General features: G+C 50.5%; 1 protein-coding gene and 1 long non-coding RNA gene across 6 annotated transcripts; one reads left to right on the top strand and one right to left on the bottom strand.

Annotated features, from left to right (window-relative positions):
- Positions 1-752: 752 nt before the first annotated feature.
- Tex33 (testis expressed 33) lies at positions 753-23383 on the bottom strand. 5 transcript variants are annotated; one of them, XM_040754210.1, is made up of 6 exons: positions 23297-23383; positions 23134-23223; positions 11649-12031; positions 8938-9082; positions 1148-1258; positions 753-908 (listed from the first exon to the last, which is right to left on the bottom strand). In XM_040754210.1, the coding sequence occupies exons 3-6, from the start codon at positions 11976-11978 to the stop codon at positions 817-819; spliced, it is 678 nt and encodes a 225-aa protein (XP_040610144.1). In that variant the 5' UTR covers positions 11979-12031; positions 23134-23223; positions 23297-23383; the 3' UTR covers positions 753-816. The 5 variants fall into 5 exon arrangements, with proteins under 5 accessions (XP_040610144.1, XP_040610140.1, XP_040610141.1 ...); XM_040754206.1 differs by lacking the exon at positions 23297-23383 and adding an exon at positions 16214-16274; XM_040754207.1 differs by lacking the exons at positions 23134-23223; positions 23297-23383 and adding exons at positions 16214-16274; positions 23062-23082.
- Positions 15663-18241, top strand: LOC121142953. Its single transcript, XR_005880112.1, has 3 exons — positions 15663-15899; positions 16563-16624; positions 17920-18241. It is a non-coding gene; the product is annotated as an uncharacterized LOC121142953 (long non-coding RNA).
- Positions 23384-23443: the final 60 nt, after the last annotated feature.

Below are 23443 nucleotides of genomic sequence, written 5' to 3'. Positions count from 1 at the left end.
ACCCTTCCCAACTGTGGTACCATCCCAGATGTGGTATTCATCCCATCCATAGCATCCATTCCAGCTGTGATACCCTTCCCAACTGTGGTACCATCTCAGATGTGGTACTTATCAAGCTGTGACAACCAACCAAGCAGTAGTACCCATCCCTGCTGTGGTCCAGAAATGTGTGGCTTCTGCAAGGTCCAGGAAGACTCAGAATGTGCTGAGCTGCCCACAGTTCCTCGCGCGTCTACCAAGGTGGCCTGCATAGCTTGCTGCCTCTTCATTCGGCATGTTGGAAATAACAATGCTCTGCTGCATGCCCAGTTCAGAAAAGTGTTCACCAGGCAACATCTCACACATATACTTGGTCATAGATTTCACTGCCCTAAACTGAGCCACACGCCCATTTCTGAACCAATCACTTTGTGCATATGGGAGACCCATCAGATCTACTAAGTTAGAAGAGGTAAATGACCTGGCCAATTCCTCTGACGTCTGTTGGGTTTCTGTGACAGGAATAAACATCTAGAGACAGTTGAAATCAGCTAGGGGCCCTGTGAAGGGTAAAACCTAGCAGTGTCCAGTAGAGGACCTGTCACCCAGAGTACAGTGGCTCAACTCCCCCAACTCTTCCTGAGGTCATGAAGAAAGCATGAAGAGGGGGTCCAGGAGTCCTAGACCCTTAAAGAGTCTGTCTTCCTCAGTTGCTCCCCTAGCCCCGCACTTGGGTCCCCCTGCCGGCGTAGAGGGAAGCAGCGGCGGGCTCAGACCTGGGCCTTCCTTTCTTTATTGGCATCAATCTCCTCCAGCTTCCTTCCAATGTCCTTTCAACTACTTGCCCTTGTATTTGCTCTTTTCTCCATACTTCTCTTCCAGCGCTTTCTGCAAGTTCATATTCATAGCATTTTTCCGGTGCCACCGTCCTGCAGGGAGCAGGGGAAGGAGCACCACAGGGGCTAGCACCCTTCCAGGAGGTCCAGACCCCAGTGTCTCTCTGTGCCCGCCCACCCAGTCGGTGGAGGAGAGCCCGCCCCCCTCCCCTCCCCTCCCCCTCCCCCGTTCTCCCACCCGTGGAGGAGAGAGCCCGCCCGCCCTGCCCGTGGAGGAAAGGCACGTCCATCCTGCCCGTGGAGGAGAGCCCGCCCCCTCAGCATCTACCTACCCAGCTCATCCGTCTTTCTGCCATGCCAGTGCTCTACGTCCCTCACGGATTTCTCAATCACCTCTGGCGTGTAGGAAGCCTTCATGAGGCTCTTTGCCTCCTGGGGTGGGCCTGTAGACGCCATGGAGAAATCCCCAAGTCATTAAAGGTATGGTACCCTATGCTGCGTGTCAGTACCAGTTTGCTGTGTGGGGGTGGTAGGCGCGGAAGAGAAGGGGAGCCAGAGGGTTTAGCATGGCCCCAGTGTCTAACCTCTCTAAGCTTTGGGTTATTTACCTACATGAGGGGACGGAGTCTTCTTTCAACCTTGGGAAAATTAAACCCATCTTTTATTTAAAAAAATATTTTATTTGCGTTGCCTGTATGTATGCCTGTGTCAGATTTTGGAGTTACAGTTGTGAGCTGCCATGTGGGGCCTGGGAGTTGAACCCCGGTCCTCTGGAAGAGCAGCCAGTGCTCTTAGCCGCTGAGCCATCTCTATAGCCCTTCCCCAAGGGTCTCAGGGTATGGGCAAACTAAGCACATTCTTTGCCAGACTCTAGCATGAAATGGCCTCTCGCCCAGTTCCTGGGAGAATTCCTGTTCCCATCTGAACACACCAGAACAGTCCACTGTCCACATTTTTATTGGTGGTGTGGGTTCCTCAGCTGCCCCAAGAATCACCCTTTAGTTGAGCTTGTTGCTCTCTGGGATTTCTCAAGCTCAGAACTCCAAACGTTTCCAAGTTCCTCCCACAACTGGTTTCAGAATCCCATGTTCAGGAGCTCACATCTCTGGCACCAGTCACTGTGTCAACCAGTTCTGGTCACTGTGACAAAATGTCTGAGCCAAACAACTGAGGAGATCAAAGAGGGGTTTTGGCCCATAGTTCCCGAGGTCTCAGTTCAAGGGTGTGGGAGGAGAGGAGCTCACATTGTGGTAGCCAGGAAACATGGAAGGTGCCACCCACATCCAGGGTAGAACTCCACCCTGCCCCCACACCCCCTCCACCCTACTCCCACACCCCTCTGCCCTACTCCTCCACCCTGACACACACGTAGTTGATATCTCTGGGAACTGCCTCCCAGATTAGCCGGGCTCCTGCTCACTAATCTTCTAGGCCTCAGTCCCATCAATGGGACAGTCAAGAACAACACCTACCACACTGGATCAGAGTTCTACACCGAACCACACCCCCAGCCCGCTGTGTGTGCCAATCTCCCAGGAGCTAGGGATAACTCCGGACGATGTTTCCGGGAACTCGCCCATTGAATCAGTCCTCCTAGGAAGCAGTTGAGACAACTGTCCCCTGCTCACTGCCGGAGCACAGGCCGAAGCAGAGTGTGCAAAACCACACAGCTAGCCGGGTGTTGGTGGCGCACGCCTTTAATCCCAGCACTCGGGAGGCAGAGGCAGGCGGATCTCTGTGAGTTCGAGGCCAGGCTGGACCGATAGCCTCCGAAACAATACAGAGAAACCCTGTCTCGTAAAAAAAAAAAACAAAACAAAAAAAAAAAAAAACACACAGCTGCACCGGCCAAGAGCTCGGCCGCGGGAGCTCAGCCTCTTGGCTTTACAAGCGGTGGACATCGCCCTGAAAGAGGCGGGACAGTGAGAACAGCCTCCATCGACCTGAGGCAGCTGAGGACACCTCATGCCTTCCCATGAGGACGTGTCTGCCATCCGCCTAAAAAGTCAAAAATAACTAGAAAATGAAAAGGAACTGTGGGAAAGGACACCAGAAAAAAAAATCTGACTCAGGAAAATAAGAAGAAAGCTCGTGCAATTTTTTTAAAAGAAAAACACAAATAGAAAACACTAAGAAAGCATGCATCAACCCAAATACATCAGCAACAGAAATAAAAACTGACTTCGCTCACCGGTTACAGAGAACAGATTGTCAGAGTAAATCATTTCCAGGCCTATATTATTTAAAGCATATTTAAAAAAAAAAGACACATGGAGAGGATAAATATGAGAGGCTAGAAAAAGACACATCAGCGAAGTGTAGCTGAGCACAAGGTGCCCCGGCTACCTCCTATCAGACTAAACAGCCTGTAAGTCAACGCGTGGGAAATAAAGACACCGGGGACTGGCGCTGCAGCTCAGCAGATAAAGGTGCTTGCCGCCAAGTCCACGACCTGGTTCAGTCCCTGGGACTCAACTGGTGAAAGCAGAGATCAGACTCTTGCAAAGTGTCCTCTAACCTGAGCAGGCAGGCCATAATATGTGTGTGCCCCCACCGCTTCATATTCACATTTTTAAAACATCTCTTTATATATGTATATACATACACACACACATGTATGTATGTATGTATGCTTGTATGTATGTATGTATGTATGTATGTATGCATGTATGTATGTATGTATGTATGTATATATGTATGCATGCATGCATGTATGTATGTATGTATCCAGTTCTTTGAGCTAGCACCATACTTCTAAGGTTGCCTCATTGCAAGCATCTGAATAGATACAGCAAGATCAAAAGAGAAATTGACTAGCCTGCTACCATCAGGAAGGATTTAGAGGTTCATCTTTCACTAATTAATAGATCAAGCAAAGAGTATTAATAACAAATAACAGGATTTTGCAGAAGCCATTAACAGGCCTTTCCTATTAGGCAAACACAAAGCCTCTGGCCAAAAGATGATCCAAAAGCTCATGAGGAGATCTGCAAAAGCTGCTGTGGGCTGGTCTGTGACGGGTCCCAGCAGCATCCAACATCCCAGCAACATCCAGAGGCCGCATTCTCTGAGGACGATGCCACCAAGCTAGGAGTCACTGTGAAAAGCAAATGTTCAAGTCTGGTGTTCCCAGCTGCAGGCTTATGTAACAGTGTGTTAGGGGTTTGGTTGAAGCCCTCAGTCCTGGTGGCAATCGGAGATCAAAGCTACAACACGGAAGTCTCCGGACAGAACTTGAAAGCAGGCCCTAGGTGAGGCTGTAAAATGGTAGGATTTGAGGGGAACAGTGGCTAGCATCGTTTAAAAGGATTGCTTTGGCTCTTTAGATCCCCCAAGGCAGAGATGAAGCCGGCTTCTCACCTGCCAGAATAAATCTAATTAGACGGGATTGGGCTTGCTTCAGGAGCCTGTGCATTGCCTCAGAGTCTGGAGGACGCCGTGACAGAACAAAGGGCTTTGGTCTGAGCGGATGGGTCAGAGCACATGTGGGCCTCCAGTGCAGGGAACCCCCATGCTTCCATGAACCAGCATCAGGATGTAGTGAGGGGTACAGCCCCAAGACCCGGATGAGTCTTACCCCCAGGCTTTCAGAGGGTGGGTGCTCAGGCACCCACAGGAAAAGCACCAAGAACACCCCAAACATCAGACAGCACGGGTTGGGGTGTGAGGTGGCAGCAGGACACACCACTGTTGGTTTCAAACCCCTGTCACACTTAGGCCCAGAGCAGCAAATTAGTGATTTCACTGCTTCCGGGACCCACCCCCCTCCTCCTTAGGAATCCTGGCCCTGAGGGCTGAAGCAATGGCGATTCGAAGCCACAGCCAGACCCAGACTCAGGTACTTCCCCTTGCTTTTGAGCCTCCATCAGTGATAGCTACACAATTCCAGTTCACCCTGGAGTGAGGGTGTGTGTGTGTGTGTGTGTGTGTGTGTGTGTGTGTGTGTGTGTGTGTGTGTGTGTACGCGCGCGCATGCACGTGTATGCACGTGTACCAGTATGTCTTTGTGTGTATTCATGTCTGTGTGTGTATGCATGTGGGTTGCACATGTGTTTGTGTATACATGGAGGCCAGTATTCCCCCAAAACCAACACTCCCCCAACACCTATCACCTTGTTATTTTGAGACAGTGTCTATCACTGGCCAGGAACTTGCAAGAAAACAAGCCTGGTTTAACATGAGAGAAACCAGTTCCCGTGATTTCCCAAATCTGTAAGTGAATGAGGAAAGGACCCGGGCTCATCTAAAAGTCAGTAGCACAGGAAGTTAACGAACTCAACATCTATTCAGAATTTAAGCAGAGAGAAAACAAACGGAGTAAAAGGGCCTCCTAAACCCAATGTAAGGAATCTTCACAATTCCCTCACAGGTATGGCAGGTCCAGATCAGTAACTCCAGATACCCAGGAAACTGGAGTATAAGGATCACAAGTTCAAGTCCCGCCTGGACTAGAGTGGACTCAAGGGCAGTTTGAGTGATTCACCAGAGCCTTGTCTCTAAGGAAAAAGAAGGCTCAGATTGAGTACTTACCTAGTATTCATTATGCCACTGCTCAACCTCCAGTAACAGAACTTTATATAACACAAATAATAAATAGAAAGATACAAATATATTGATATATTTATGAATATGTGTGGCCACCTGACCATAATTATTCAAAAAGATCCCAAATAATCTATAATTATTGGAACTAATACACAAGTTTCTAGGTATGTTTAATATACAGAAAAAAAAGATTGGGCCAACAAAATAGTTCAGCGGGACAGTATTTACCTAGCTGGGTTTGAACCGCAGCACTACAGATACATAAATAGACAAATGAATAAAACAGTTGTTGCATAGACCAGTAGCAAAACTAACTCTGGAGACTGAACCCAGGCCCTCAAACACGCTGAGCAAATGCTTGGCCACTTGGCTACATCTCCAGCCCCAGGAAAGACCATTTTTAAAGATATCTTCTACAATAGGGATGGTGGTTTATGCCCCAAGCACTTGTAAAGCTGAGGTAGGAGGGTCACCCTGAGGTCCAGGCCAGCCTAGGCTGCGTTATTTTGCCTGTCTAAAGCACCTGATTGGTCTAATGAATAGCTGAACAGCCAATAACCATGCAGAAGGGAGAAAGAAGTGAGGCTGTCAGACAGAGAGAATAAATAGAAGAGGGAGGAGTGAGAAAAGGAGGACCCAGCCACATAGCCACGCAGCCACACAGCCACACAGCCAGCCACGCAGCCAGCCACGCAGCCAGGCAGCCACACAGCCAGCCAGAGTGAGAAGGAAAGAAGGTATACAGAACAGAGAAAGGTAAAAGCCCAGAGGCAAAAGGTGGATGGGATAATTTAAGAAAAGCTTGCTAGAAACAAGCCAAGCTAAGGCCGGGCATTCATGAGGATTTATTTGAAGCTGGGTGACGTTCCCCAAACAGTAAAGAAAATTCAACACCAGAGCCTCTTGCATGTGGGCCCCTGAGGGCAGACACCTGTGGGCTCTGGGGGAAGACTCTTGGAGAGTTAGGTAATCTGTGCCCAGGAATTAGAAAGGCACCCTTGTGACTGCCGACAGGAACGCACTTGAAGTGGATTTAAGGGCTTAAAGCAAGCCTGAGAAAGCAGAAAGGGTCACGCCCGTGACTCAGCATAGACACTGCCCTGCTTCCCCCCTTCCCCTCCCCTGCCACTCCCCCCACACCCCTGCCACTCCCCCCACACCCCCAAGGCTCCATTTCCACGGCCAGGCAGCTATTCCTTCAGGCAGCTTGGGTCAGCTGGCACCAGCCTTAACCCTGCTCTCACACCCAAGTCCATTCCTGAGCCTGCTGTGTGCGCTCCACCGCCCCACCTTTACGCAGATGCCCAGACTCCTGTGCCCGGGCCGTGTGACCCGAGCCCTCCTGAGCTGCCACACAGCACACGGTGCCACCCACATGTGCAGTGCGCCAGCCCAACCGCTGGACCCGAAATGTCTTCCAAAGGCCAATGTCAAATGTTTAATGCCCAGTTTGGCACTATTGGGAAGAGGCAGAAACCAAGGTAGGGTCTACCGGGAGGCTTCGGATCACGGGGGGAAGGGGAGACTTCAGTGGGACAAGGTGCCTGCCTTCTTTTTCTTTGTTTCCACTTCTCAGGCGTGAGGTGCAGGGCTTTGTTCCATCACATACACCCTGCCACGATGATGCCTCACCACAGCCCCAGAGGGACCAGACGCCCAGTGATCATAGCCCAGGTGACCTCTAAATGCACAAGCCACACGAAAGCTCTCCTCTATTTTCAGTTTTAATACGGGTTTGCTTGTTTGAAAAAGGGTTTGTTCATGTCACCAAGGCTAACCTGGAACACACTAGGTAGTCTAGGCTGCCTCAAACTCACAGTAATCCCCCTGCCTCTGCCTCCTGAGTGTTGAGATTATGGACAAGTACTACCACACCTAGTTTAACCTTTTTTATAAGTTGATTATACTGGGCACTCCTGTCGCAATGACAGAAGGCAAATAAACATACCGGGCCACCACCGTGGTCCTGCCTCTTGAGTGTTTACAGCCCTTCCTCACTGCTGTCCCTGCGACGTCCCTATCTGGTCCTGCATTGGAGCAATCCTTCATCCGAGTCCAGCAAGCCCATTCCTCTGTCTCCCGTACTGGCTTAGTCTACTACCCCACATGGAAAAGACTTTCTAAGATCCATGACCCAGACTGCTTCCTGTCTGGCTCCTCTCCCCTGCCCCCCTGCAGCCACAGCTCGCCACAAGTGCCAAGGTGAATCCCCAGAGCTGGGCCTTGACCCAGACACTGACCGTCACATGCTTAGACCGCTGCGCGTCAGAGCCCTCATTCTGGTGCCAATCCCCCGGTACAGGCTACTCCCACCCGGTTTTAAGGTACCATTTATATGCTGGTCACTTGAGAAAATCCAACAATGGCCCCTTGTGAAGCCAGCTTTGAAAGCTGGTTCCTGCTCACCCTTGGCACACTTCCTTAGCCTAGGCTGGGCGAGGAGGGATGGACTCTGAAGAGCAGTGCTCTTTTATGCTCATGTACACAGTTTATAACGCTGTACTAAGAAGTCTGTGGTGACCAGTGTCAAAGAGAAAAAGGCAGAAAGAGAGGGTAATGTGATCTGACGAGCCGCCCCCACCCCCAATCATCCCCCACCCCACCCCGCAGCTACCTCTTCCTCAAGCTCAAAGAAAAACCCAGAGAGGCTTCCAGTGGGTGTCTGGTTTCTTGGGTGACAGGGACCCAAGCCAAGCAAAAGAGGTCTGCCAGATCCTGGGAGCGCTGGAGACGGCTGGAGGGAGGAGGGCCCGTTAAATTGTGCCCTTGACAGCGAAGCTGACTGAAAGGGTGTAGAGAGAAACCCTGCATACTCACTATGTACCCTGTCTCAGCAATCGAGAAAAGCCTTGGACATCCTGTTACCCCTAGGGACTGTCATCGGGAGTCCCATTTCTCTTCACATGACAGGTCTTGAGCACTTGGCTGCAAGCCCACCTGTGACATGAAGCTCATGGCACCCCAGAGCCAAACAGGATTAGACAGGCCAAATTATCCTTCTAGAAATGGTACGCCTCCAACCCACCTGCCCTTTTCTCCAGGTGATCTCACCACCAGGTTCCAGGGAAGGTAAATGAATGGTCTGTCGCACCCCACACACACCCCTGTCCTGAAATCCTGCCCATGGTTGCACAAGGGGTGTGGGGGGGGAGACTGAGGCCCAGAGACATGGGGGCTCCTTACTCATAGTCATCCCCAACTAGGGAGTGGCCAAGCTGACCTTTGAACCCAAGAAAGCCAATATTATCACCAAGTCACCAAAGGAGTCAGATGAGGAGTACTATGCCTCCCCCTTGTAGGTTAGGGAGCCAGAGGTGTCCAGTGTGGGGGCTTCACTGCCAAGTGGGCTGTACCACCCGCTCAGTGAAGACACACCTGCCAGGGACTAGATAGATGGCCCTGGAACTCCCATAGGACATGCCAGCATGGAGGACGCCTTGGGTGCTTGTACTGTGTCTGTGGGGCTATGCGTGTGGGCCTTAAGGTCCAGGGAGGGTGGACACCCCAAAGGTCTTCTGTGCCCAAAGTTCTCGGGACCACGCATGCTCACAGACCCACCCTTGTCTTTTAACCTGACCTTGAAACAAGTTGGACCGCATGTGGTAGCCCAGGTCATAGTAATCTGCGAAGATGGAGGAGATTTGTGCGGGGCTCTGGGTCCTGCTGGGCCATGAGCTTGATCTCTTCTGGCCATCGAAGATTTCACCGATGGCCTTTCGAGCCTGATGGAGGAGGCAAGGACAAGAGATGGGAGGGTGAGGGTGTGCACGCTCCCTGCTTTCCCTACTGTGGGCTGAGTCCCCAGGGCAAGCTCTGCGTCTCTCCATTCATTCCCTCCTCCCAGAGAGGAAGCCTTAAGTGATAGCAATGATTCTATGCACAGTGAGCTCTTACTGGATACACCATCAGAGCAATGATTCCACACACAGTGAGCTCTTACTGTTTACACCATCAGAGCAATGATTCCACACACAGTGAGCTCTTACTGTTTACACCATCAGGGCAATGATTCCACACACAGTGAGCTCTTACTGGATACACCATCAGGGCAATGATTCCACACACAGTGAGCTCTTACTGTTTACACCATCAGGGCAATGATTCCACACACAGTGAGCTCTTACTGGATACACCATCAGGGCAATGATTCCACACACAGTGAGCTCTTACTGGATACACCATCAGGGCAATGATTCCACACACAGTGAGCTCTTACTTGATACACCATCAGAGCAATGATTCCACACACAGTGAGCTCTTACTGGATACACCATCAGGGCAATGATTCCAAACAGTGAGCTCTTATTGTTTACACCATCAGGGCAATGATTCCACACACAGTGAGCTCTTACTGGATATACCATCAGGGCAATGATTCTACACACAGTGAGCTCTTACTGGATACACCATCAGGGCAATGATTCCACACCCATTGAGCTCTTACTCGGGAAGAGAGTCTTCACAGGGTGATCCTGTCCCCACCTTTTTAGAAATGAGGCAACAGGACTTTGAAAGGCCAGGCTCCTCTCAGTTGACACATTTGGGGAACCCCAGAGTAGCTTGCTGCTTACTATACCAAGGCATCCCACAAACCTAACTTCTTAGTTTACACTGAGACCAACTTCTTCCTCATATCAAGAAGGAAACTGAGGCCCGAAGGACAAGTATGGAAACCTGACTATGAGCCCCAGTTCTGACATAGAGCAGCTGCCGACTTTGGCAGGCCTGTGAACCTCTCTGGGCCTCAGTTCCTCTGTTTGTAAAACATGAGTGGAAGGCAAACTTGAGAGCCTGCAAGTAGCTTTCAGCTCAGACACATGCTCCCTCAGTGACGCCCGGGACCTGTGCCCCGGAAACTGTGCTGCAGAGGCCAACGGAGGCTAAACAGAAACAGTGTCTGCCCAAGGCCAAGAGGTGCATGAGTGACCACACCCGTCTCCAAGTGGGGAGGATGTTTAAGACTGTGACCCTCCCCACCAGAGTATCTGATGGGTGGGGTTGCTTACCTTGAAATGACAAATGAAGTATCTACTGGCCTTGGGGCTCTGAGCAGATCACATACAGCACCTCTCCTGGCCCTAGCTATCCTGTTTAAAAGGAAACCATAGCCTCTGCCCTGCTGACCACACATTGAAGGCACTACAATTACAATTACAACAAGGGTTGTAATTGTGCCTTTAAGGGGCTGGAGAGATGGCTTAGTGGTTAAGAGCACTGGCTGCTCTTCCAGAGGACCCGGGTTCAATTCCCAGCACCCACATGGCAGCTTCACAGCTGTCTGTAACTTCAGTTCCAGGGGATCTGACACCTTCACACCAATACACATAAAATAAAGTTGAATAAATTATTTTAAAAAAAAGAAATCGTGGCCTTAAAGTATGCCTCAGAATATCAGAGTATGAGGGGAGTTTATCTTGTGGCTAAAAACGGCAGGTGATTCTAGTCTGGTGATTCTAGTCTGGTGATTCTAGTCTGGTGATTCTAGTCTGGTGATTCTAGTCTGGTGATTCTAGTCTGGTGATTCTAGTCTGGTGATTCTAGTCTGGTGATTCTAGTCTGGTGATTCTAGTCTGGTGATTCTAGTCTGGTGATTCTAGTCTGGTGATTCTAGTCTGGTGATTCTAGTCTGGTGATTCTAGTCTGGTGATTCTAGTCTGGTGATTCTAGTCTCGCTTTCCAAATGATAAGTAATAGCTGTGTAGAAGAATACAGCAGGTGAGAAAGAGTGCCAGGATTGATTGGTCATGTCTGCCATGAATAGGGCTAGACTTGTACCATGGATTTATCAGCCTGAATGGTTTGGGTGCTTCATTTTGCAAATTTAGAGACTGAAGACCAGAGGCAGAAAGCAATTTAATGAGAGTCACCTGGCCTTGGGGTGAGGGGAGCCACTGCTGAAATAGAGTCACATCCCAAACCCGGGTCTCTGACACCCAGTGAGTGCTCCTTTAGGAGATGTGCTCCGGCTGGGAGGACTGATGCAAACAACAGACTTGTAACTGCAGTCAGGGCTCTAGATCCTTATTCCACATGGCTGGGTGGGTGTGGCTAACCTGCTTGGCCCCTCTTGCCTTGGACTTCATGTGAAATGGAGGCAGTACCTCTTTCCTCGTAGCTGTCTCTCACAAAGGCTTGAGGGACAGCCCACGGTGCCTAATGCGTAGCAGGTCTTAGTAACCGCCACTTTCTAACGGTATAGGGATGATTTCCAGGAATGGGTTTTGAACCCTCATTAAGTCTCCAAGACAACCCTCTTCCACTCAGTCTCCCTCCTCTCTGCTTAGTCACCTGTTCCTCGGAGATCAGATGGTCCACCACCTTGCTCCCAAACTTGTGGCGGATGTTTTCAGGAATGACACTGTCCTTCTGGCTCAGAGACACTGTCTGCTCCGGGGTCTCCCTGGCTTCTCTCGAGCTGGGTCTAGATACCCCCTTCTTCAGGTCCTCAGACTGTGAGCCCATGGCCAGAGAAGTCCTGCTGGCAGGAGTCGGTGGTGGCAGCGGGAACTCCAGGTGGTCCTGGCCCAGGCGGTTGCCTCGAGGGCTCTCAGAGAGCCCTGGGTGGTGCTTGAATTTGGAGCTGTCCAAGTTGCTATGGGCAGCCCTCCTGGAGTCCATGTCCTGCTGGCCCTCCTTGTTGTTCAGTTGGGTCCTTGTCAAAGTGGTTGTACCTGAGCAGGGAGAAAGAGGACAGGAGATAGACAGGAAGCACAGGATCAGTGTAAGAAAGCAGAAGCAGGAAAGGTGACAGAGGGGCCAGTGGAGGGAAAGTGACACAAACCAGAGAGCCAGAGAAGACGAGGGCATGGAGTGGAGAAATACAGGGCTCCAAGCAAGGCGCGAAAGGAGAGACACAGAGGGAAGTCGGTGAGCAGACCTCCGCGGGACAGGGTTATCTCCACATGGCCCTCCCCACTTTGAACCCTAACAAAACATTGTATGAATCCAACAGGCATAGGGGTGGCAGAGGTGACTCTCGGACTGGCCGAATTTCAGGTCTGCAAAGTGCTAAAGTGGGGTATGAGCCTTGGTCTTTGCTCTCCGTCCCCACCTCTTCTGCCTTCCCTCCCAGCCTCCTCCCAGGATCTCAGGGACACCAATGGCTCCTCTCCCACTTGCATCACTCCAAAGCTCCTGCTGCCAGCCTCATCCTGTGGACTCTACTCTTATCATTCCTGGCTCCGACAAGGGGCTGTTGACTCCTCCCTGCACACCCCGGAACATCCCATCTCTCAGCCTCCCGCAGGCTGGACCACTACCTGTTGGGGAAGTCCCTTTTTAAAAATGTTTAGTCTTTCTTTCAATGCATATGGTGTTTTGCCTACATGTACATGTGTCTACGCATGCAGTGCCCACGGAGGCCAGAAGAATGGTTTTGGATTCCCAGGTGCTGGAGCCACAGACGGTTGTGAGCCGCCATATGAGTGCTGGGAATCCAGCCTGGATCTTCCAGATGAGCAGCTATGGCTCTCTTAACTGCTGGCCCATCTTTCTACCACCCACCACCCCCCTTTCTTGAAAGTCAAATCAGACCCTTCCTTCAACCTTCAAGTACACACACACTCACACACACTCACACACACCCACACTCACACTCACACACTCACACTCACACACTCACACACACTCACACACACTCACACACACTCACACTCACGCACACTCACACACACACTCACACACACACTCACACACACACCCTCCTGTCACCCGCCCCAGGTTGGTTGGGTCAGTTCTCTCCTCAACACCTGACACTGTCCACAGCCCATGCTCACAGCCCTGAGTTTTTCCTTTCTACCTCACTGTGAGTTCCATGATGGCCCCTTTTCTCCTCCTAGATAAGGGGAGAGGGTCTCACAGGTGAAGCCCCTGTAGGGGGCCGGGCTCAGACCTTCCACAATACCCCAAGGTGCCCAGAACATTTGAGTCCTTAGTAAGGGAGAAGGCAATTGACTGACTGCTAACCAGGAGTGTTTTCTCTTAGAGATCTGGTGGTATGTCTTCTAGTAGACCCACTGTGCCTGAGTCCTCATGCCCCTCACAGCCTGCCCCCACCCCCACAGCCTGCCCCCAACCCCCACAGCCTGCCCCCAGCCTCCACAGCCTGCCCCCAGCTCCCACAGCTTGCCCCCACCCCCACAGCCTACCCCCACCCTCACAGCCTGCCCCCACCCCTACAGCCTGCCCACAGCCTACCACCACCCCCACAGCCTGCCCCCACCCTCAGCCCCAGGAGCCAGCTGGAAACGTTTGGTTAGCTTTCCCCTAAGTATTCCAGAAGAGTCTTCTAGCCTACAACACACTGTTTCATTTTTGTGTATAAATGAAATCCGACTTCATGCTGCATTCTAACTTGCTGTTTAAAAAGCGTTCCTGCACTCCAGGGATGCAGTCTACATCACAGAAAGGGAGAGAAGGGTCCTCCCTACCTCACAGACCCTGGCTGCTACCCTGCTGTTGGGAGGTCACCAGTCAGGTTTTTAGATCGGACTGGTGCAAACATCAGCCTTCTCTGCTATAACATTCTTGCCCTGTTGAGAACCACTGTCTCCTCTTTCCCAGAGAGAGGGTGCAGAGAAAACTGGGCTCACCCCACCTTCCTCCCCATTTCCTCCTGCCTATCTTACTCCACTGCTTGTCCCCATGCCTGCATCACCCACAAAAGGCAAAGGGAGAAACTGAATCCTGAGCCAGACGGCCCTCCCTCCCACTCTGGGTTCTTCCCAAAGCAGTGGGCAGCCAGGCAGTGGGGCCTCCCGGGACAACAGAGACTGTAAGAGTAGGAGCAGAGGTGAGACACACAACTCTATACACGGAACACACAGCACTACACACAGCACTGCACACAGAACCTGCCTGGTCAGCTGAAGCTTCACCTGCCCTTAGGAAGACAAAGCCAGTGCAGGGGTGAACTCCACCTTCACCCCTTCCTGACCCAGGCTTCAGGGATACCATGTCCCCAGCCTGCTCCCCTGGTTGTTTCATCTGCTGAGTCATTATGAAGTAACAATAACTCCTCATCTTCTGCTCTAGGGTTAGTAGCACTTCAGGTCTGGTGTGTCCTGTGTCCTTGGACTCGGCAGAGGTCCATTTGTCCTTCCTACTATGTGTTTGGCAGTCGACCAGGCTCTGAAGTGACAAGAGGGAAAAGAGCCACCCAGTTCCTGAGCTCTAAGAGCAGAGTTTTTGGATGGATAGGATGGAAGGATGGATGGGATGGATGAACTGGATGGATGAATTGACTGGATGGGATGGGATAGGATGGTAGCTTAAATGTAATTGGCCCCCATAGGCCGGGCGTTGGTGGCACACGCCTTTAATCCCAGCACTCGGGAGGCAGAGGCAGGCGGGTATCTGTGAGTTCGAGGCCAGCCTGGTCTACAGAGCGAGTGCCAGGACAGCCTCCAAAGCCACATCGAAACCCTGTCTCGAAAAACAAAAAAAAAAAAAAAGTTATCCTCTAACTTCCAAGGTATATACACAAAAAAAATGTAATTGGCCCCCTATAAACTCATAGGGAGTTTATGGGGGCCAATTAGGATGGGGTGGTTTTGCTGAAGTCAGTATGGCTTTGTCTGAGGAAATGAGTTTCTGTGGGGATGAGCTTTGAGTTCTCCTATGCTCAAGCTATGCACTGACACAGTTCACTTTCTGTTGCCTAAGGATCAAGATGGAGAACCCTCAGCTCCTTCTCCGGCACCACAGCTGCCTGCATGCTGCCATGATGATAACTGACTAAACCTCTGACACTGTACACTACACCAATTAATGTTTTCCTTTATAAGAGTTACCATGGGGCAGTTAAGAGCACTGGCTGTTCTTCCAGAGGACCTAGGTTCAATTCCCAGCAGCCGCATGCAGCTCATAATTGTCTATAACTCCAGTTCCAGGGGGAATCTGACACTCTCATACCAGTGCACATAAAATTTAAAAATTTGCTGTGGTCATGGAGTCTCTTCAGAGCAATAAGAAATGGGATGAATGGATGGATGGATGGATAGACTGATGGATGTATGGATGAATGGATTGGCAGATGGATGGACGGTCGGATAGTTGGACAAACGGATGGGTGGATGAATGAATGGATGGGTTGGTGGATGTCTTCATCTGTCCTTCCTAGAATCTGGATAGGGTAAGCCCTGTTTTGTTTACTACCATGAGCATGGAAGAATCATGAACGGAATTTTGTAACTCTGGCCTCTTTATCACAATGCCTTCCACACTCACTCCAAAGTACAGATTCCGAGTCAGAATGCCCCAAGTAAGGTTTAGAACCCAAGAATGTAAAAGAGCTACCGGAGCGACTCTGGTCACTGGGAGGCTTGAGGCAGCTGGTGCTCCTGATGCTCTCTCCCGTGTACCTGCCACGTCCATCTACTCTGGAGAGCCTTCCCAGAGTTGCCCTGGCTCTACAACACTGGCATAAGACTCCCTTCCCCTTACGGGCTGCCATCTTTGTCCCCAGTACCCAGAGCATACATGCACACCCTCTCCACCACCACCCTCAGCCCATAAATCATCTGGACTGGGCTCATTCAGGTCTGAGGTCCCTCAACGGTGGCCCATATTCTCACATCTCTATCCTTTGGGTGACTGGGAATGGCTGCCAAGCTCTCCAACAACCCCATCTTAACCCAGAGAAGCTGGAGCCCTGGACCACATGAAGTCAGAGCTTCCAGGCCTGGCAGCTGGAGGCCTCAGTTCTCCCCTGCAGTTCCCTTCTGCTTTTAGAGCGCCCTGGGCCAGTTAGGCCATTCCATCTGGAGGCCTCGGCAAGATGGAGGGAGATGAGGAAGGGTGCCCCCACCCCTAGCCCAAGAAGCCCGTCTCTGCAGGTAGTCCTCCTGTCCTACCTGGTTGGGGGCCCAGCTCCATGGACTCTGGCCCTGGGGCCTGGAATTTCTGTGCTTGGCCCTGTAGACAAAGCGGCACACACTGAGTGGTTTCAGGTGACAGTTTCCATAAAGGGTGACAGCTGATAACTGACCAGGGAGGCCCCAGAGACCCAGCTGAGCCATGACCAGGGTTCCTGCTCTTTCAGCACTCGGCACAGTCCAAGCCCCAGCACCACCTGCGGTTCACCAGATGGCTTCTGGCTAGCCGGGGCCACCGCCGGGGCTCGTCGTGGCCTTTCTCACACAGCCACGTTACCGGGTTCTCGTACTCTTCCCTAATCTCCCGTCTCTTCCTGTTCTCTTCCAGCAGCTCCAGGAGGCCCTGGCTGTGGGACTCAGCCCCCCACTCTGATTTTGTCATCAGAAGAGGTACCCGATTCTACATTAATACTGCCACACAGTTCTTCACGGATGCCTGGATGAGAGCTGGGTGTTTCTCAGCTGCCTCTGGGCCTCTGCATAAGACAGCTTAAAACATGGCGCCTTAGGGTGAGGGAAGCATCAAACCCAGGCACTCTTGAGTGCTTGGTCGAGCCTCACCCCAAGCCCATGTTATGCATGGGTTGTTCACTGCAGGAGAGGGAAGCGACCAGGAGATCCTGGAAAGGGACCCAGGACCCAAGAGCATCAGCTGTGTGTGTGTGTGTGTTTTTGTACTTGTGTCCTTTTCTCCTAAGGAATCTTTTCCTTATTTATATTCCCTTATTTTGAGCACATATGAAGTTGTCCCCCAAGTTTCTACAAATGTAGTAATGCCAGGATGGTGAAACCTGGCTGACAGTGTCTTCCAAAGAAGGGAGGGACAGCCGAGAAGCAGCAAGGTGAGCTGGGAGAGTGCCCTGGCTTCCTTTCCATAGCTGTGACAAGGCAATCAGGGGAAGGAAGTTTCCCTCCGCCCACAATTCCACGTTTCGGTCCATCCTAGCAGGAAAGCAGCTGCTCACACCCCACCCACAGTTAAGAGCAGGGAGAAGTGGGCGTGCCTGTGCTTACTGCTCGGCTGGCTCACTTTCTCCACTGTCCAGGACCCAAGCCCAGGGAATGATGCTGCCCACAGTGGGCTGGGTCCTCCCACATCAGTTAACGTAACACCAGCTCCCACAGACAAGCCCGAAGGCCAGAACCTCTAGATCGTGTCAAGTTGACAAAACTAACAATCCAAGGGGTCCCTGAGGGCTGAAGCTGTCTGTCTCTCTGTCTCTGTCTGTCTCTGTCTCTCTGTCTGTGTGTGTGTGTGTATGGGGGGTGTAACTGGTCTAAGGGCACCCAGTAAGGTGCTCAAATTCGATAGGAACCAGAGCAATTTTATCCCCTTGAAAAGTTGGTAAGTAATTAATCAAAACCCCCTACTAATTTTGACTAAGCTGCATGGGCCAAGGCTCAGTTGGAGAACACTAGCCTAGAATGCATGAGGCTCTAAGTCAATCCTCAGCACCCCAAAACAAAAATTATCATTTGATAATTGTGCATTTTCTGATATGACTCTCATGAACCCTACCCCTCGGTTCACAGACTGGTCAGTCCTTGAGTACGACTGGACCTAGTGACTTGTTTCTTGATCAAAAAGATGCAACGAAAGTAGTGCTTCTTTCGAACCCTGAAACTTCCAGGATGATTAGATCCATGACATTTGCCTTACTGGAACTTTCCCTGGCTCTCTCCAGCTGGCTTGCTCTGCGTGAAGCTGAACCATGCTGAAGTCATATGAAGGGGACTGAGGCAGTCTCTGGCCAGCCGTTCATGAGGAGCACAGGCCCCAGAGCCCAGTGTCCTCAAAGAACCAAGTGAACCCTGTCCCTGGAAGAACTTGGAAGTGGACCCTCCTCCAGCTGGCCCTGAAAATGAAGTCCATGTGACATCCACAGGGGCTGACCCACTGTGAAGCAGACTGTAAACGAAGTTTCTTTCCTGCCCTGTCCTTCATTCAGTTCCAAACAAACACACAGAGGCTTCTGTTAATTATAAATTGATGACTCGGGATTCTCAGTGGCTAGCTCTCTCTTAATTATTAACCCATATCTACTAATCTGTGTATCTTCACATGGTCTTGGCTTGCTGATGATGCCTGGCATCTTGCTTCCTCAGCAGCTACATGGTGTCTCCTTGACTCCATCTTTCTCCATCCCCATTTGGATTTCCCACCTGACTAAATCCTGCCTGTCCATTGGCCAACCCAGCTTTATTCATCAGCCAATAGGAGAAACATATATTCACAGTTTACAGAATGGCATCCCCTATCAGCAGACTATGGCCATCAGTGGCCCTGTGCTGAGCACACTATGTCCTCCTCTCACTTTTCAGACCTTTGCTTTGGTTTGTTTTCCTGAACTAATTTCAAGAAGTAGCCAGAAAACTGGCCAACTAGAATATCCATCCCTCAGACAAGATGACGCCATCCCTGAGGAATGGCCCCCTGCTTCTGGTGCTTGGCTGGGGCTCCTGGGAAAAGCTCTTCGAATGCAGGCAGGAACTGGATCTCACACCAACTCTGTCCTCTTACCTGAGGCCCTGAAAGATGCTTCTGGAGACGTTCCATGTCTGACTTCTTCCTGGTCACTCAGTGAGCCCACATTCTTTCTCCTCATCACATCTCTTAGACATGGATTTTTCTACATGAGACCTTCTTAATATTAGCTGTTGTAGCCATAGAAACTGTGGGACCATAACTTGGAACTTCTGAAAACACACACACACACACACACACACACACACAATAACCTGGGACTTTAAAAAAATTTGAAATGCTGTCTTCATGTGCTGTACAGCAGTATCTCACAAACACACATTTTGATAACAAGATTGGGGTGTTTCCAGGGCAAACCAATGAGGATATTATGGGGAGATTCTGGACCAAGCAGTGAGCATACATAGGAGGAGGCTGGGATGTGTGGTAGGAAAACCCTCCATTGTCTTAAGTCCCGGATGAGCAGGAATCAAGAAATGGATGCTGCTATCAAGGGCACGCTGGGCAGGGAGACACCATCAGAAGGATTTAGAGAGAGCAGTCCCTTGATAGACAGTGGCAGAAACTTGTGACGTGAAAGGAAGATGATGAATCAGCGAACTGAGGGGTGTGATTGTCAACCCAGCCATGCCTGCACTTGGTGCAGCTTCACCTTTCCTGCTGCTTAGAGGGGAAGACCACTACACACAAAGGAGCCAGGCTCTGGAGCTTTTCAAAGTTCTCCTACTCGGGCCAGCAGGATGGCTCAGCTGGTAGAGGTGCTTGCCAACAGCCGTGATGACCTGAGTTCAGTCCCTGGAAGCCACATGATGAAGAAGTGAACTGACTCCCACAAGTTGTCCTCTGACTTCCACACATGTGGAGGCCACAGGTCAGCCTCCAGAAGTCTTTCCTCAGGCGCTGCCCACCCTCTTTTCCCTGGATGGCAGCTCATCAGAGAGGCCAGGTTGACTGGCCAGGGAGCCCCAAGGCTCTTCCTATCTCCACCTCCCCAACTCTGGGATTTGCAACCATGTTTTTTACACAGGTGCTGGCTAAGAACTCGGGCCCTCATGCTTGCAGTAAGCGTGTTATCAACTATACTGTCTCCCTAGTTCCTAGAATCATTTCTTAGTGGTATATCTTTTGGCATGTAGTATATTTTCTTTAGAAGAAATTTCACTGATTTTATTTATTATGTGCATAGACACACATGCATGCGCTCTCTCTCTCTCTCTCTCTCTCACTCACTCTCTCACACACACACAGTGAGGCCATAAACACCACCATTGTAAGCTTCTAAATGCTGGGGTGATTTGTTACACAGCAAGAGCTGATTGCTGCAACTCTTATTAGCACTCTGTGGTGGTTTGAATAGGAATTGCCCCCATAGGTTCATATATTTGAATGCCTGATCCTTAGGGACTGGTTGTACTTGACAGAGATTAGGAGGTATGACCTTATTGGAGGAAGTGTGTGGGCTTTGGGGTTTCAGAAACCTGCTGGGGCCCATAAACATGGCTCTGCTTCATCTTACCTCAAGGTCAGAGAGTTCAATAAGTCAAAAGACCTAAAGGTCTAAGGCTTGACTACTGTAGGATTTTTGGTCTTAGTAGCAAACGTCTTATCTAAAAAACAACAGATTTGGGCTGAGGTGTGTTTACTCTTGACCTTGAAGGTCAGATAATAAGTGTGGTTACCAAATGCTTGGAGAATCAATGGAGGAAAGTCTGTTTTCTCTTTATACATGATAATAGAAGTCTTCTGCCATGCCCCCCTTTTGGTTGGGGTACTTAAGAATGTTGAAGAATAAACTTGGGGCATTCAGTATTCACTGGATTTCCCTCCTGACTCTATCCTGTCTCTTGTCTTTTTCTTAGCACCTTTACCTGACATTTCTCAATCCACACTCCCCCTCTCAGGTATGAACAGGGAAGTTGGATGGACCCAACTGAAGCCACACAAACACGGGTTCCCGCAGAAACCCAAGCCAACCCCAATCTCTCTCTCTCTCTCTCTCTCTCTCTCTCTCTCTCTCTCTCTCTCTCTCTCTCTCTCTCTCTCTCTCTCTCTCTTTCTCTCTCTCTCTCTCTCCTCTTTCTTTCTCTCTCTCCTCTCTCTTCCCCTCCCCCTGTGGCTCCAGATGTAGAACTTTCAGCTACTCTAAAGCACCATGTCTGCCTGCATGCTTCCTGTCATGACGACAATGGGTTAAACCCATGAACTGTAAGCCAGTCCCCAGTTGAATGCTTTCCTTAGAAGAGTTGCCAGGGCCGTGGTGTCTCTTCACAGCAATAGAGCAGTGGCTAAGACAAGTTGCTACCAGGGAGTGGGGTGTTGCTGTGACAGACCTAGCCTTGCTGCTTGTTTGTGGAATGTGGGTTTTGGGACTTTGGGTTAGAAAAGCAGTTGAATGCTAGAAGGATCATGGAAGGCAGTGGTACTGAGTAGATTATGACAGTTCAAGATATTTCAGAGGGAAAGAATATTAATAAGTGGCCTAGAGATTGTTCTTGTGATACTTTGGCAAAGAGTGTGGCTGCTTATTGCCCTTGTCTGAAAAATCTGCCTAAGGCAAAAATTGAAGTGTTTTGGATCAATGTTGTTGGCAGAGATTTAGAACAGCCCAGTTTTGACTGTGTTTCATGGTTATTAGTGGCCAATCTTATGTATAATGAAAAGGAGCAAGCTGAGCAAGGCAGAACACAAAATTTAGAAATTGAGGAGAAAAGGGCACCAGGAAGTGGAATGAAGTTAAATCCTGTGTTCAAAGACATAAACAGATTAAAAGAAAAGCCTGATGCCAAGTGGAATAAAGAGAGTCGTGACTTCATGGCAAGACCCCACCCAACTAAGCTTCCAACTTGTGAAAATTAGTGTAGGGTGGGCATGGTGTCACACACCTTTAATCCCAGCACTTGGGAGGCAGAGGCAGGTGGATCTCTGAGTTTGAGGCCAGCCTGGTCTACAGAGTGAGTTCCAGGACAGCCAGGTTTAGGCAGTGAAGGAAACCATCAGAAACAGAAAGGTGACACAGATGTAATTGAATGAGTGGGGCCGTGATCCAGTCCCAGCAAGCAACAGAACTTAGCGGCTTTGGCCACGTGGTTCTGGCTTTAGAACCAAGAATACAAGAAAGGGGTTATGAAATCTCTCTCCACGGCTATGGGAAGCCACCAAGGCCAGGCACGTGTCAGGGGTGCATGGAGGCCCAGAGAGGCCATTTCATGAAGTGGTGAATCTGAAGCCTGGATTGCCTTGAGGACGCTGGCGATGCCAGAGCTGTGGGATGCCTGCCAAGGAGAGCTGCTAACAGGGAGCGGAAACAGCCCAAGAGAAAGAGGTCTGCTGCAGTCCCCAAAGCAGAAGGAAGCTGGAGATCTGGAGAGTTTCAGCATCACACATGGAGATGCAGAGTTTGGAGCTTGCCCAGGTGGCTCTCATTCTTGCTTTGGTCCAGCACTTTCTCACCATGCCCCCTTTCCTCCCTCCTGGAAGGGCAATGTGTAACCTGTGTACGTTTGAAGTATGTGATCTGCTTTTTCGTTTTGATTTTACAGGGGATTACAGGTAAGAGAGTGCCGTGAGTCTCCAAAGAGTCTTTGAACTTTGCACTTTTAAACTGGGTTGAGACTGTGATAGGCTGTGGGGACTTTTGAAGTTGGACTGGATGCGTTTTTGAATCAAGCTATGGCTACAAGCCTTTGGGGGCCAAGGAGTGGAATGTGGTGGTTTAAATAGGAATGGCCCCCAAAGACTCATGTATTTGGGTGTGTGGTCATCAGGAAGTGGCTCTACTAAACGGGGATTAGGAGGTGTGGCCTTGCTGGAGGAAGTGTGTTACTGGGATGGGCTTTGGGATTTCAGAAGCTCAAGTCAGTCCCAATCTCTCTCTGCCTGCTGCCTGCGTATTGGATGTAAAGCTCAGCTCCAGCACATATCTGCTGCATGCTACCATGCCTCTCACCATGATGACAATGGGCCAAACCTCTGAACAGTAAGCCAGCCTGATGCTTTCCTTTATAAGAGTTGCCATGTCCATGGTGTCTTTTCACAGCAATGGACAATTGACTAAGACACACTAGCATAGCCGGCAGATGAGTGTGTCTTCAGAAGGGCCCACAGAGATGTTCAGAGTCTCTGAAGTTACCCTCTGTCATGAAGGAGAAGGCGGGGTTCAGAGAAGGAGGAGGATTAGGGGCGGGACTAAATAGGAAAGTGAGTGTCTAGCATGTGATAGGCTCTGGGATCTATTGTCAAGTCAAGTTAAGTTCAAGTTCGTACTTTCAAATTAGCTTTCCGATAGTAGCTGGTCCACCATCCCCAATCACAACCTGATGTGTCCCCCATAGGTGCCCCTTACCCCATAGGTACAGCCAGTCGGAGCAGCCTTCGCTGGCTGGCACAGAAGGTGGGCTCACAACCAGTCACTGACCTGGAGGGGAAGGTCCTGAGAGGCGCTGGCCAACGAGGCGGGGAAGATGCGTGCAGGGGCAGCCTGGGCACCTGGTACTCACAAGCAGCTCTGCATGGGGAGAATCAGAATGAACCCCAGGTGGTGGTGGAGCCCCAACCACCTCACAGGCCCTCTGCCTCACCTCCCCAGGTGAACCGCTCTGGAGGGTCAGACAGAGCAACACTGAGACCCAAGAGGACCAGTGGGTTACTAAGGAGCAGACTTCCAAGCTGTTCATTGGAGTTGCCGTGGTGACGCTGTACACTGGCCTTTGTTACCTCAGAGGTTG

The sequence above is a fragment of the Mesocricetus auratus genome, unplaced genomic scaffold (assembly GCF_017639785.1).
Source record: "Mesocricetus auratus isolate SY011 unplaced genomic scaffold, BCM_Maur_2.0 Super-Scaffold_100010, whole genome shotgun sequence".
In the NCBI taxonomy this organism is placed as follows: domain Eukaryota; kingdom Metazoa; phylum Chordata; class Mammalia; order Rodentia; family Cricetidae; genus Mesocricetus; species Mesocricetus auratus.
The sequence above is the reverse complement of the archived record's forward strand: the minus strand, read 5'-3'. Positions and strand labels throughout refer to the sequence as shown.